Genomic DNA, 13,408 nt, shown 5'->3' on the forward strand with positions numbered 1-13,408 from the left:
AGGGCTTTAAATGAGACCGAACAACTTGCGAGCTACATGAGTTCGATTCATTCAAAACTCCGTCAATATTCGATTCGAATGGACTCGACTCAAGTTCTTAACAAGTCAAAACGAGTTACTTGATACTCGACCCAAAAAACTCATGAATAACTCGAAAAAATAATATATTAATTTTTTTTAAAAATTACATTATTAATAATATTAATATTTATTTGTTATTTTTTATTAAAGAATACAATATAAGGTTTTGCATGGACTTAATGTCTAGGTTTGAGCTTTGAATCGAGTTTGAGTTCGAGCTTTAATCGAGTTAAGTCTAAGAATATTTTGAGCTCAAGTTTTAAGCTCGAGTCAGAGTTGTCTCAGACATTTTCGGAGTCCCGAACGAAAATATAAAAATAGGTCTTATAGAACGAACATATATTCTATTATTTAAAAAATTAATTTAATATTACATTAATAAACCATAAAAGACGAAAATATATTCTATTATTTTGAATAATCAATTTAATATTATATTAATAAACTATATAAAAATATGAAATTATGTGCCTCAATTATAAAGATAGAAAATAATGACTGTTTTATAAAATAAAAAATAAGCGTCATTAGTTATAAACTCTGAGAATTTTTTTGGAAACATACTCTATAGAAAGAAAAATATATTCTATTATTATGAATAATTATTTTAATATTATGTTAATAAACCAAATAGAGGTGATTAAATTATGGACTTTCATTTATAAAATTAAAAAGTAGGGATTATTTGATAAAACTCAAAAAAGTTAAGAATCTTTAATCACAAAAGTAGAAAGTGGGGCTATGAGCTAGGGTTGTAAATAAGACGAGATAGATCGTGAGCTACTCGAGATAGATCGTGAGCTACTCGAGATTGACTCAATCAAAGCTCGATAAATACTCGGATCGAATGGACTCGACTCGAGCTCGAGCTCGACTCGAGTTCTTAACGAGCCGAAACGAGCTACTCGATATTCGACTCGAAAAGCTCGTGAGCAGCTCGAAAATATAATATATTAAGATTTTATTTTTATAGAAATAAATTATTAATAATATTAATATTTATGTATTGATTTTTTTATAAAAAAAATACAGTAAGATTTTTTGTATTTAAAGTTTATGTTCGAGTTTGAGTTTGAGGCTTCAATCGAGTTAAGTTTAATATTTTTTTTTTCATTTCCAGCCTTTTCGAGCTGCTTACGAGCTTCAGTTTAGGATTTTGAGTTCGAGTCGAGCTTGAAATTTTAAGCTCGCGAGTTTTCGAGTCGAGTCGAGCTTCATTTCAAAGTTTTTGAGTCGAGTCGAGCTCAGCAATACTCGAGCTCGACTCGGCTCGTTTACACCCCTACTCTGAGCAATTGCTCGGCGTGTCATCTTATAGTTGGTTCTCTCGAGTTGAACTTTAACTTTTTATTTTGAGTTTGAGTGAGTTTAATAATTTTAAATTTATAAATTTTTCGAGTTAAATCAAATTTAAATTTAAATTTTTCGAATTAAATAATATTTAACAATACTCAAATTCGATTCAATTCATTTAGCTAATAAAAAAGGGAGAGATGAGTTTTCAATAAAAATGAAGTAGAAATAAATATCCCTTAATTTCATTCGTTCTTTCACATGAGATGGGCAAAATTAGATATAACCTTTATGGTGCGTTTGGTTCACGGAATGTAAGATTATCAGTGGAAATAAAAGATTACCAGGGAATAAGATTACTGGGAATGTTGTATTTTGTGTTTGGTTGGTTTAGCAGGAATGTAAGATTACCGTGTTTGGTTAAAGGAATAAAACATTATTGGAATGTATATTTGACCAAATTATCCTTATTATATATTTGTATAATATTGCAAATTGTAAAATATTTATATATTTTCTTTAAAAAATTAAATTCATAATATTTATATAATTTTTTTTTACAAAATTAAAAATATAAAAAAGGTTTAATGAAAGGGTAAAAAAAATTTTAACCCCTGAACTTTATATAAAATTTTAATTATAGACTTTTTTTTTGTAAATCTAAAATAATTTAAAGATAAATTTGTAATTTAACCTTCGTAGAATTTTTATTATTCAATGACAGAAGAATGATATTTTTGAAAAAAAAAATAAAAATTTAAGGGCATTTTAGTCTAAAACGCCGGTAATGTTATAATACCTAAAGAAAGGGAGGTAATGACATTCCCGGTAATATATCCCAAAAAATCTACTATTGGTAATAAAACATTGCCGGGAATGAGATTCCCAGCTAACCAAACAAGGGAATGTGGGATTCCCATCTCATGGGAATCCAACAATCCTTGAACCAAACACCCCCTTAATCTCTACTTCGAAAATGATTATTTATTTACTTTGTATGACAGTATTCCACGTCAGCATGATAAATAAATAATTTTTTTTCTAAAATTGGCTTATTATCTATTGTAATTGAGTTTAAAAATATTTGAATTCAAATCAAATTATTTACCAGCATAATTTCATCTCTCAGATTATTTTTTTTAGTAATGGTAACTAGATTTCATTAATAATGAATCAAAATTATAACGTATCAAAATATTCATACAAAAATAAAATATTAAACATAAAGATACCAAGAAAAATAAAATCTTCGATTGAGAATGAGGATTAACATCAAAACTTAATAACCTCAAAAGAAACTAATTGTCTTTGTCTAATGAGACGTTTTGCGAAGCGATAAAGGAATGATGAGGGAACCAAACAAATTGACAGGCTATTTCGCTACACAATTCTGATTACACCGTCAAACAATCTTTTACCAAAGAGGGGATCTAACTATACATGACTACCGACAAACCAATCAGAAAATAAATGTTAGTGATGATTTTTGTGCAAGTACGAAAATGACCACAGAGATATGCAAAAAAATATATATAAAAAATTCATAAAAATCATAACACAAGAGTAGAGAAAACGCGTGCTACAAGAGCAAAGAAAAATGTGTCACAAGGACATAGATTTCTACTCAAAATTAAAAAGACCCAAAAGAAAAAGAAAATAAAAATCATAAAAAAAAACTAATAGTCACCTACGATTGACAACTAAAATTAAGATTAATATTATCGTCGACTAAATAAAATTAAAAAAGAAAGAAGAAAATGATATAAAAATATTTTAAAAAAATAGGTTGAAAGAGAGAGAGAGACGGTTAGGGTTTTAAGATTATTAAAAGCATAGTTAGGGAAAATCCCTAAATTCAAAAGGGCAATAAAGAAAAAGGCGTATGTAAGAACATCTTTAACCGCCTGCTGATAAACTTTGACATCTTTACAATTAAAGATTCATTTGAACAAATAAAATAAAATGTGAAGTCTTTGAATTTCGTTTACGAAGATATGATTAAGAATAATAAATTATGATATTTATTTATTTTGTTTGACCGACTTCTTGAACGAGACACGCCAGTTGACCCATAATCACGTCGTAGTCTTCAACACTCGATCATCCACAGACTTGTTCGATTTAGTAATTTGCCGGAAAATTCATTTTTTATTATTAAAATTTCCATTAGTTGCTGAATTTTGCTTGAATTACAAAACCCCAAAGTCTCCCTTAGTGGAAAACATAAACACAGGATCCAAGTCAATTTTCAAATGATACAAGCAAAGAAATAATCACACTGACCTTTTTTTGGGTGTTTAAATTGAGAAGAAGAAGAAAAAATTGAATTTTTTTTGTCAACTTGTTGAAAGATATTTATTTCTGCAAGGAATTTCTTTGTTTTGAACAAAAAAAGACAGAGGAGATATTTTGAAGATGGGAATTTGCTGGGGTTCTCCAGCTGATAATCCAACACCAAGCACCAGTGCTCATCTCAGTTCAGGTGTTCTTCTTTTGCAAAACAAAGATTGTTTCATGGTTTTATAAAGAAAAATCCATTTTGTTTTTTTGTATTCATCACCAAAAACCCACTTCTTGGTTCTGTTTTTGTATGTTATTTTAACCTTTGATTTGTGTATGTTGAGAACTGTGTTTTTTTATTCATTACATTCTGTTGTCTGCTGTGTTCCATTTGCTGTAAAACAACTCCATGTATTTGAAAAATTCACAGCCAACATTTGCTAAGCACATCTCAATACTGTTGTAATTTGTGTTTTCTTTTGCTGTATTAAGAACTCCATATGTTTGACAAATTCACTAAGAGCATGTCAATTATGTGATGGCAATAGTGATATCTCAAACAACCAGCAACACAGCATCTAGGGGCAGTAACATCTCCGGTTACAGCAGGTTCTCGGCTTCTAGCGGTGACGAGCCTTCTCCAAATGGGCATGTTTCGCCAAGTTTTAATATGAGGATCTTCAGTTTTGCTGAACTGAAGTCTGCAACTAAGAATTTTAGGCCTGACATGGTACTCGGTGAAGGCGGTTTCGGGAAAGTCTTCAAAGGCTGGCTTGAAGAGAAAGCACCAGGGAAGAGTGGAAGTGGAACCCTCATTGCTGTTAAAAAGCTCAACTCTGAGAGCATGCAAGGATTTGAGGAATGGCAGGTGAATTTTCATTAGTCTTGAGAAAGAAGTAACTTAAATGTTAATGTCTATTTGTTTTCTCTGAACCTAAGATTTGTTCAAGCATGTAAGATTTCAGCTCTGCATAAAGTAAACATTTACGTTGCAATAGTCCATTGTCCTCAGATTGACGACGAACGATATATATATTAAGGACGTGCAGAAGTGCTCTGCTAACTGCATATCAAATGACTTCTTAACAGTTCATAGCTCATTTTAGCCAAGAGGCCTGAGAAGCGAACCATTCTTCAATACAAAGCTATATTATTCTGCTCTGCTAGTTTGCATTGCTATTTTCGGACAAAGTGTTTGGCTGTTTGCAGGCTGAAATATATCTAATTTTGTATCATAAAATTAAGATTGTAAGATTTCACTCCTATAATCTGAATGAATGACATGAGACATGATTGGGACTGTTTTAACCAGTTTCGCCTCCTGTGATTCCCTAAAGAAAATCTTCAGCTCCAGGACTTTTACAAACGTGATATGTCGGATTCGTCGTTTTAATAAATTCTTTTGACTTCTACTTAATATATACCTTCATAATCTCTCTCTATGATGTAGGTCTACCAAAACATCCACTCCTGCACTTCAGGAATCGTTCAGTGCTTGTTTTACTGGTTTTCTTTGTATAGTAAAATGTATAGGAATTCCCAGTTATTGAGGCTTTTGCTTCCTTATCTATTGGTGCAGTGCGAGGTAAATTTCTTAGAAAGGTTGTCTCATCCGCACCTCGTAAAGTTGCTCGGATACTGTTGGGAGGATAAAGAGCTTCTTCTGGTTTATGAGTTTATGCAGAAGGGTAGCTTGGAAAACCATCTTTTCGGAAGTAAGAGTTCAGAAACTAGTTGCTTATATATCCGAATTTTTGTTTGAGCATATATTCATGTGTGCACACTTCCCATATCTTATTTCTGTAGATTTAACTTTGTTCAGGGGGATGTGCTGTTCAATCGCTTGAATGGAATATACGGCTTAAAATCGCAATAGGAGCAGCAAAGGGCCTATGTTTCTTGCACACTGCAAACAAGCAAGTAATTTACAGAGATTTCAAAGCCTCGAATATACTACTTGACGGTGTAAGTTTCCATAAAAGCCTCGAATATTCATCTTTAAAACTTGGATTCATGTGTATTTGGTATAACTTTACTTTGACTACTGGTTAAAATGCAGTCCTATAATGCCAAGATATCGGATTTCGGGTTGGCCAAATTCGGTCCTTCAGCTAGCAAATCACATGTGACAACAAGGGTCATGGGAACATACGGTTATGCGGCTCCGGAATATGTAGCTACTGGTAATCTTCAGACAATTTTTCTGTGCTTTGCACTATATTACCGCAACTTTTAGACAATAGAACGAAGGCTACTTGGCACTTCACATGATTTGATTGCCTTGCTGATTCAACAGGACATTTATCGGTAAAGAGCGATGTGTACGGTTTTGGTGTTGTTTTACTCGAAATATTAACAGGCTTGCGAACACTAGATCCTAACCGTCCAAGCGGGCAACAAAATCTGGTGGAATGGGTGAAACCATATTTATCTGAGAGAAGAAAACTAAGGAAGGTAATGGACCAAGGATTGGATGGAAAATATCCTCCCAAAGCTGCATTTCGAGTAGCTCAGCTTGCTTTAAAATGCCTTGTGCTTGAACCGAAGAACCGTCCATCAATGAAAGAAGTTGTGGAGACTTTGGAACAGATTAAGTCAATCAGTGAAAATCCGAAAGTACCAAGAAACCATTCTCCTCGTCGCGCAACTCGCAGACATAAAGAGCGCAGCCATTAGACCATCGATCTCAACTTGCTCCAAGCATGAAGCATATCATGCCTATTGAACCATCCGCGGCTGAGGTAACTTACTGCATCTATCCATCGGTTGCAGGTCTCGATCTTAATATGCTCATTGTGTCGCAAGCATCTCGCGTTTCTTTATTTTTCGTATTGTGTTCTAGAGTCTATGATTTTTATTTTTCAGTGTGACTCGTGTTGGACCTATTGCTTGGTAGCTAAATTGTTCTTATTTCAGCAAGTAAAAACGAGTTGAGCTTGATAACTTTGATTGCGTAGTTTTACCTGCATTATTGTGCTGTTTATCCTAAATAAACTTCCATGATGTTCATCGTTTCTTTCAAGCTAAAATTTAAGCTGATAATATGATTTTTGAGGGAGTTAATTGTACTCGGTTACAAGTTCGAACATCGGATCCTTCACTCTTCTCAAAGCATGCATAAACTTTTTGTTCAACTTATCATGGCAAATCCATGCATCTGTGTTTAATCAAAGAAGGTTATGCACCATTTGCTTCCATTGTGGAGTTTGACATGAAATGTGGGGACTCGAAATCCGCATCGAGTTGGTTTGATCGCATGCAAAACACAGATTTTCTTAGAAAACATCAGTACGGCCACCTTAATCGGTGTTGATATAGGTGGTCTACGGTGGTTTGTGAAAAATGGGATACCTAACAGCGATGGACCGAGTGAACAGTCGCCCTCCTTAAAATTTTAATTTCTTATATATTTTAGATATTCTTTCTTTTACCTTCGGTTAAAAACTTATTTTTATCCAATAAAAATTTATAAGAATATCTCCTCTTCAAACTTTATAAATTCATCTGATGTCGTAACTAACGGTGCGGACAATCTCATCCCTACAATTTCACACGAATGGGAATGGTATCGGCAGAACCCTAAGATACTTCTCCTCCCTAAAACCTGAAAGGAACCCTAATGGCATCCCCTTGGGAAACGATATCAGACGGCCCTCCCACTTACCGCAAGCGCCACCTCTCCGATTGCGCAAAGCCCACGACGCCGTTATCAGATGGTCTCTCTCCCCTTAATAAGACCCGTGAATTCCCCAACTTAACCGAATGCCAAGCAATGTGGAACCCGATTTGATATCGCCAGCACCAAAAAGCAGATTAAAACGCTTTACAGCGAGTGGCGCATTGTTCTCTGCCCAAAATGTTACCATCGTGTTGACTCATCTCAGATATGCTCTTATTGCTTCAAAGAAGCGTCCGAAGATTGCTTTTATTGTGCTCAATGTAAGCGTTCCCTTCACAAAACTTGCTTTCTGGATTTCAAATCTGTTCCGCCGTGGTCATACTCTGTTTGTGGTTCGGAATTTACTGTTTGCATTGATTGTTGGGTCCCTGAAAAGATTGCTTGCAAAAGAGGGATTTTTTGGCGCGAAAGAAATGCTAAGAATCCTAGAGTTTCGGAAGTTAGGAATGGTGAGGCAGCTAAGCTGTTAGAAGACGTGGTGAAAGATGCTAATTGTGCAGTGGAAGAGACGGTCGGGGATGCGGTTAAGGCAAGTGGAATGGCTGTTAGTAAAGCGGTTGTGGCCAACCAGGCGGTGGAATTGGAAGATTGTGATGATGCTGAATTAGCATTTCAATTGCATAGGGCAATGAATAGTTCACCTAGGATATCGAAATTTGTCTAATGATAATAGCTTATATACTTTAACTGCTGGTAGTAGTAGGGTTTTAAGTTGTTTGAAACTAACGATGATGGTTTATGCTCGGCATTGAAAGAAACCAGCTGAGATAGAACTAAGCGATATAGTTTATGCTCGCCATAGAAAGAAACCAGTGCAAATAGTTGATGCACGACATAGAAAGGAAGCATGTCAGAAATTTAATGCACAACATAGAAATAAACTTGGAATAAAGCATGCCTTATTAGCCTAATTTGAAAAATCCTCGCGGGGGATGAATCACTGTGGGTAGCATGGATTAAAAGCTATGTTTTTAAGGAGCAGGATTTTTGGCAATTCCAAGCTGGTACGAACGTTAGTTGGAGTATTAACAGAATTTTAAAATTGCGGACAGAAGCGCTACCTATTATTTCTGCCGATTCTCAGCAAGTTAGGGAAATTTGGAACTTGATTCGACTCAAAGGGCAGCAAGTTCATTGGCACAAACTAATTTGGTTCCCATTACATATTCCAAAGTTCAGTTTGATAGCTTGGATGGCTATGCTTAACAGGTTGCCTACTAGAGATCGACTTCTTAGAATGGGAATATGCACAGAAGATCTTTGTGTAAACTGCAGCAATTCTCAAGAGACAAGGGATCATATATTCTCGCAATGTCCTCTGGCAGTAAGACTCTGGAATGCTATTTTGAATCTTAATGGGATGAAGTCTTCAATCCAGACATGGGATGAAATGGTTTCAAGGGCAAGTTCTTTATGGAAAGGGCGGTCCCTTCTTACCACCATCTTGAAAATCTCTTGGACAGCTTTAATTTACTTATTGTGGCAGGAAAGAAATCAACGAATGTTTCAAGGCCGTTTTAGAACGGTTGAATGCTTGTTTAAAGAAGTTAAAGACCATGTTGGAATTCGACTTAGAGGAACTAATATTAATAGACTTGATAGAACTAACTTAAAGCTTTGTAATGTTTGGGATATAGTCTAACCAATCTTGTATAGAATGTTCTTTAATTTTGTGATGTACGATTGGTTGATTGGTTGTATCTGAACTTCTTTGGGTAATAAAATCAAAATTATCCAAAAAAAAAAAAAACGATGGTTTATGTACGGCGTGGAGAGAGACGTTTTAAGTGGTTTATGTACGGCGTGGAGAGAGACGTTTTAAGTTTGTTTATAAGTGGCGTAGAAAGCACAATGATAACAAGGAAAAGTCTGGCGTTGAAATGGGATTGAAGGGGAGAGAGGACATATGCTCTAGTTTGTTGTCAAAATCTGGGGCTGATGCTAAAACGAACTCTGAGTCTAAACCTTCTAATTACCAAGATGACTCTATTGTCTTTGATAATATGCAGTATTATGGGAAGCTTGTGTACTATTTCTCGACATACAATAGGAAGAAATCAAAGTGGAAGGGAACTCAGTTGGCAAAATTGAGTTCCTTTATGATGGATATAACCTTGAAAGTCAGGTTTCATCTTCTCAATTGCCTGAATCTTTAATGATCTCGATTGATTCTCTTCAATGTTATGCTTTTTCTCAACGAGCTGCAGCTGCAAGTGACTCGTGTCAAGATCACCCCTAGACTGACAAGGTAATAAAAAGTTTTGCCTTGCTGTTATTTCATTAATTATTTTGTTTTTTTATTTTCGATTATCAAATATTCTCAGTTGCAATGGAAATTTACATAGGGGCCTTCCCTGTCTTCTGATTATACTGTCATTATGCATCACACCATTATTTACCCGGTGTTGGATTGTGGATTATTTGTCCGAGTCTCCGGGATGCCTCAGTGTTCATAGCACATCTTGGTGCCCTTGATGATAGATGGTTATCATTATTTGTGCCAGTGGACGAAAAGTGATATTTTAAGTGGGTATGTTAGCTTTTGGAGTCTTTTGGATGCCATTTAAAATGTCTTCCAATCATGGGATGGTAGTATCCACAAACTGGATGGGTAAGCCTAATCTTTGTGTCTCCTTCCTGTGATTTGCCGCTGTATTTTCAGATAAATCTTGTTAATTTTCTTCATTTTGTAGTCTCTAGAACAGGGTGAAGAAAAAAACCTTCAAAATTAATGGAAAATGAAAGTGGGGATCCCAAGTCTAACTATGGATTTCTAACATGAAATGATATGCATCATGAGCTTTAACTTGTGAGTCCTCTACAATTAATATAAGTGTTTCTGCCAGCTTTCAAATTTTTTTTATGAACATAATTAAATGATGATCGGGTAATTTTGAATAAAGTCATAGGTTTTAATCATAGTATATTATAATTTTCTTAATATATTGAGAAAAGTTCTCATTTTTATGGTGAAAATTCTCTTATATTTCGTTGTATTTTGTTAACTCAATCAGTCAATCGAATAAGCAATTAAATTTATCTTTGTTTGAGCTTCCACAAACACAACAAAATACAACTGAATCAACAGTAGATGAGCACCAAAGATCTTCAATAGCTCTTAACATAGTTTATAATAACACCACAATTAGCTATAATCTAATTCTTGTCAATTTTGAAGCTGTACAAGCATCTATCAAAATATTGTGAAATTTTCTATAGAAATTGAGAATAAATTCACAAGCTTACTTTTCAATATTATTGCATGATATATGTCCTTAGCATTGAACATCCCTAGTTTTCTTTGAATCTTTCCTTACTTTCATCTTAGGCATGGACTTTGAGATCTCAATAGGGGGATAACGATCATAATCAGACTCTTTAACATCCACGACATATCAGGTACGTTAAAGTTGCTAGCCAAGTCCTGAGATTTTCCTATATGAATTCCTATTGATCCTTGCACTTGAACTAAATGCAATCCTGGAAGTAATGTGGCGGCTTAACAATGAAAACTTCCGGCTGAGATTTACAGGTTGTCTGGTCCCCCGGACAAGAAAATGGACTCAATCATATTATGGAATCTTCCTTATTGATCTGAATGCCTGGACAAATTTAACACTCTAGGGCTCCAATGTTCTACGCTTCCGCAATTGTCTTTAAAAGCATGTTGTTGGGCAAAGGCCCACTATTGCAATCATATGTCATTATTTACTCATCAAGAAGTTGAGGCCTCGAAGCAAACACAAGGTTGTGCTTCTTCGTCATCTCTTTTGCTAGTTCGAGCGATGAAACAACGACAGCTGATACGTTGTCGAGATGTAGATGCATTAATGGATCATATTTCTCGACCAAGTTCTTCAAGCGAGGATGGGACAGTGACAGGGCCGGATGTATGTGGCTTCCCACGCCTATTATTTTGAGAATAATGTTAAATTTAGTTTAATTTGTTAATGAAAATAGAAAGAAAAAAAAAAGGAAAATTTGCATACCCAAGTTTTTTAGAATTGAACATTAAAATTCTGAACTCCATTTTTTAGGCAGTGAGCCAAAAATTTGGTGCAAGTTACAAATCAATGCTAGATAGTAAAGTCCATGAGACACTTTATGCTTTTAGAAAGTCTGATTTATTCTTTCGTAACCATGAAAACTAGTATGAAAGCGAGAAAGAAGGGGAAGAGGACATGGTGACGATGTCGATAATCTGAGCACTATTCAATAATGAAGAAGATGAATGATGTTGATGGAATCGAAGAAATGGAGGGTAATGTGACAAAGAAGATGAATAATATTGAAATAATCGTATACGTGCCATGTCAATCTTTTTAATAATAGTTAACTGTAGTGACCATAATGAAAGTGATTTATTAGTTGTGGCACCCTAAAACTCCGAAGAGTGTTTACGTGGTTTACCTATGGAAATATTAAGTTAATAGGTTAGCAGATCGTACGGCTTTTGTTTTATTCATAAAAAAGAATAAAAAATCATTAAAAATAATTTGTGGATGCACTTTTACGTCCTTGTAAATTTTTTCCATTTCATGTTCGCATCTTCGTATCTTTGCTTTGCATCCCTTGTCAATGACAAAATATTTAATTTTAGGGTAAAATATAGTAATGACCACTGAAATTTTCTAAAGCTTTCATTTAGGTCCCCAACTTTTAAAACTTACAATACAATCCTCCAACATTTAGTTCGTTTGCAATATGATCCCCGACGTAACTGACCGTTTGATGCCGTTACACTTCCGTTAGTACGTTTGCAATATGATCACTGAACTTTTCAGGCGCTTGCATTTAGGTCCCCCAACTTTTAAAACTTGTAACACAATCTTCAATTTCATTCTAAACCCCAAATTCTTTTTTGATCTCGAATTTCCTTTTTCGCTTCTCTTCTCATTTTCAGCGTAACTTTTCAGTTGGGGATGCATGGGAAATTCTAATCTAACTTTGAATTATGTGGAGGTGTTGACTTGAATAAGAGTCCATTGAGAGAAGACCCGACCAAGGGACTATCGGGACCATCGGGACCATCAACGATTCAAGGTGTAATGTTAGATACAGGTCATCTTAGGTGAATCATAGATGTTCGATGAAATGCTTGTGAGAAAAAAAATGGGGTTATAAATGCAGAGTTGACAAATACTACTAAGATGAACTAAGTATCATTATTGAAAGTCACCAACAAAGCTGGGATTATTTTGTATAAATGACATATAATAATTTTTTCGTTTAATCATTGTGGTTAAAGATTTTCCAACTGATGATCAAATATAATGAAATCCCAAACAGCGCATTCACCTCTCAGTCTCTTTCTCTCACATGCACTCTCGTTTGGTTTTTGTTCTTCAATTTTCTGCCATGTAAAATTGTAAACCCAAACAGTGCTCTATCTTTCAGCTTTTTATTTCAAAGAAAAAAAATGGAGGAAGAATTACTGGAACGCAACACCGATTGAATTTATTTCTTAGCCTCTCCCCTCACTTGCAAGAAGGTATTTATTTTCTCTTTTGGGCTATCCGGAAGTAAGCTTTTCCTCTTTCGCATTTTCCCATTTTCAGCTCGCATTGTGTGTTTTTTGTTGAAATTTTTATGTTTCTGGAACTGTATGTCAATGATCTGGATATTCAGTGTTAGTTTTGAACCAAAACCATCTAATTTTCTTTCTTTCTTCTTAATCAAAACTTTTAGTACTCTTTATGAAAGATATTTAGTCCATCAGAATAGATGTGAAAGAGGGTCCTAGGCTATTTTTTTATCTTCTTGTTTGGTTTTTCTTTAAATCAGAGAATTGATTGTGAGTATCGACATAGTGAAATCACCAGGCTCAATCCGAGAGACTGCTGGTACTAGTTTAGTGGGAATTGTATTGATCCGACCTGTGGTTTTCGGCGTCCTGCGAGCTCGTATTATTTTTAGTAAGTTCATGTTGATTATGAGATTGATATATCGTGAACAAATTGGATTTTTTACATGTTTTAGAAATTTTACAATTGAATTATATTGAATTATAGCTTTAGAAGACAATTATGCATACATGCAACTCGAAAGATATCATGACAGGGTAGTATATTTGGA

The 13,408-nt window shown here is 34.6% G+C and overlaps 1 protein-coding gene across 1 annotated transcript; it reads left to right on the forward strand.

Annotated features, from left to right (window-relative positions):
- The first annotated feature begins 3,753 nt into the window (after positions 1–3,753).
- LOC120114369 (probable serine/threonine-protein kinase PIX13) lies at positions 3,754–6,384 on the forward strand. Its single transcript, XM_039135307.1, has 6 exons — positions 3,754–3,856; positions 4,203–4,522; positions 5,234–5,369; positions 5,477–5,619; positions 5,714–5,837; positions 5,951–6,384. The coding sequence occupies exons 1-6, from the start codon at positions 3,790–3,792 to the stop codon at positions 6,328–6,330; spliced, it is 1,170 nt and encodes a 389-aa protein (XP_038991238.1). The 5' UTR covers positions 3,754–3,789; the 3' UTR covers positions 6,331–6,384.
- Positions 6,385–13,408: the final 7,024 nt, after the last annotated feature.

This window comes from Hibiscus syriacus, unplaced genomic scaffold (genome assembly GCF_006381635.1).
Source record: "Hibiscus syriacus cultivar Baekdansim isolate YM2019G1 unplaced genomic scaffold, ASM638163v2 tig00110223_pilon, whole genome shotgun sequence".
Taxonomy (NCBI): Eukaryota; Viridiplantae; Streptophyta; class Magnoliopsida; order Malvales; family Malvaceae; genus Hibiscus; species Hibiscus syriacus.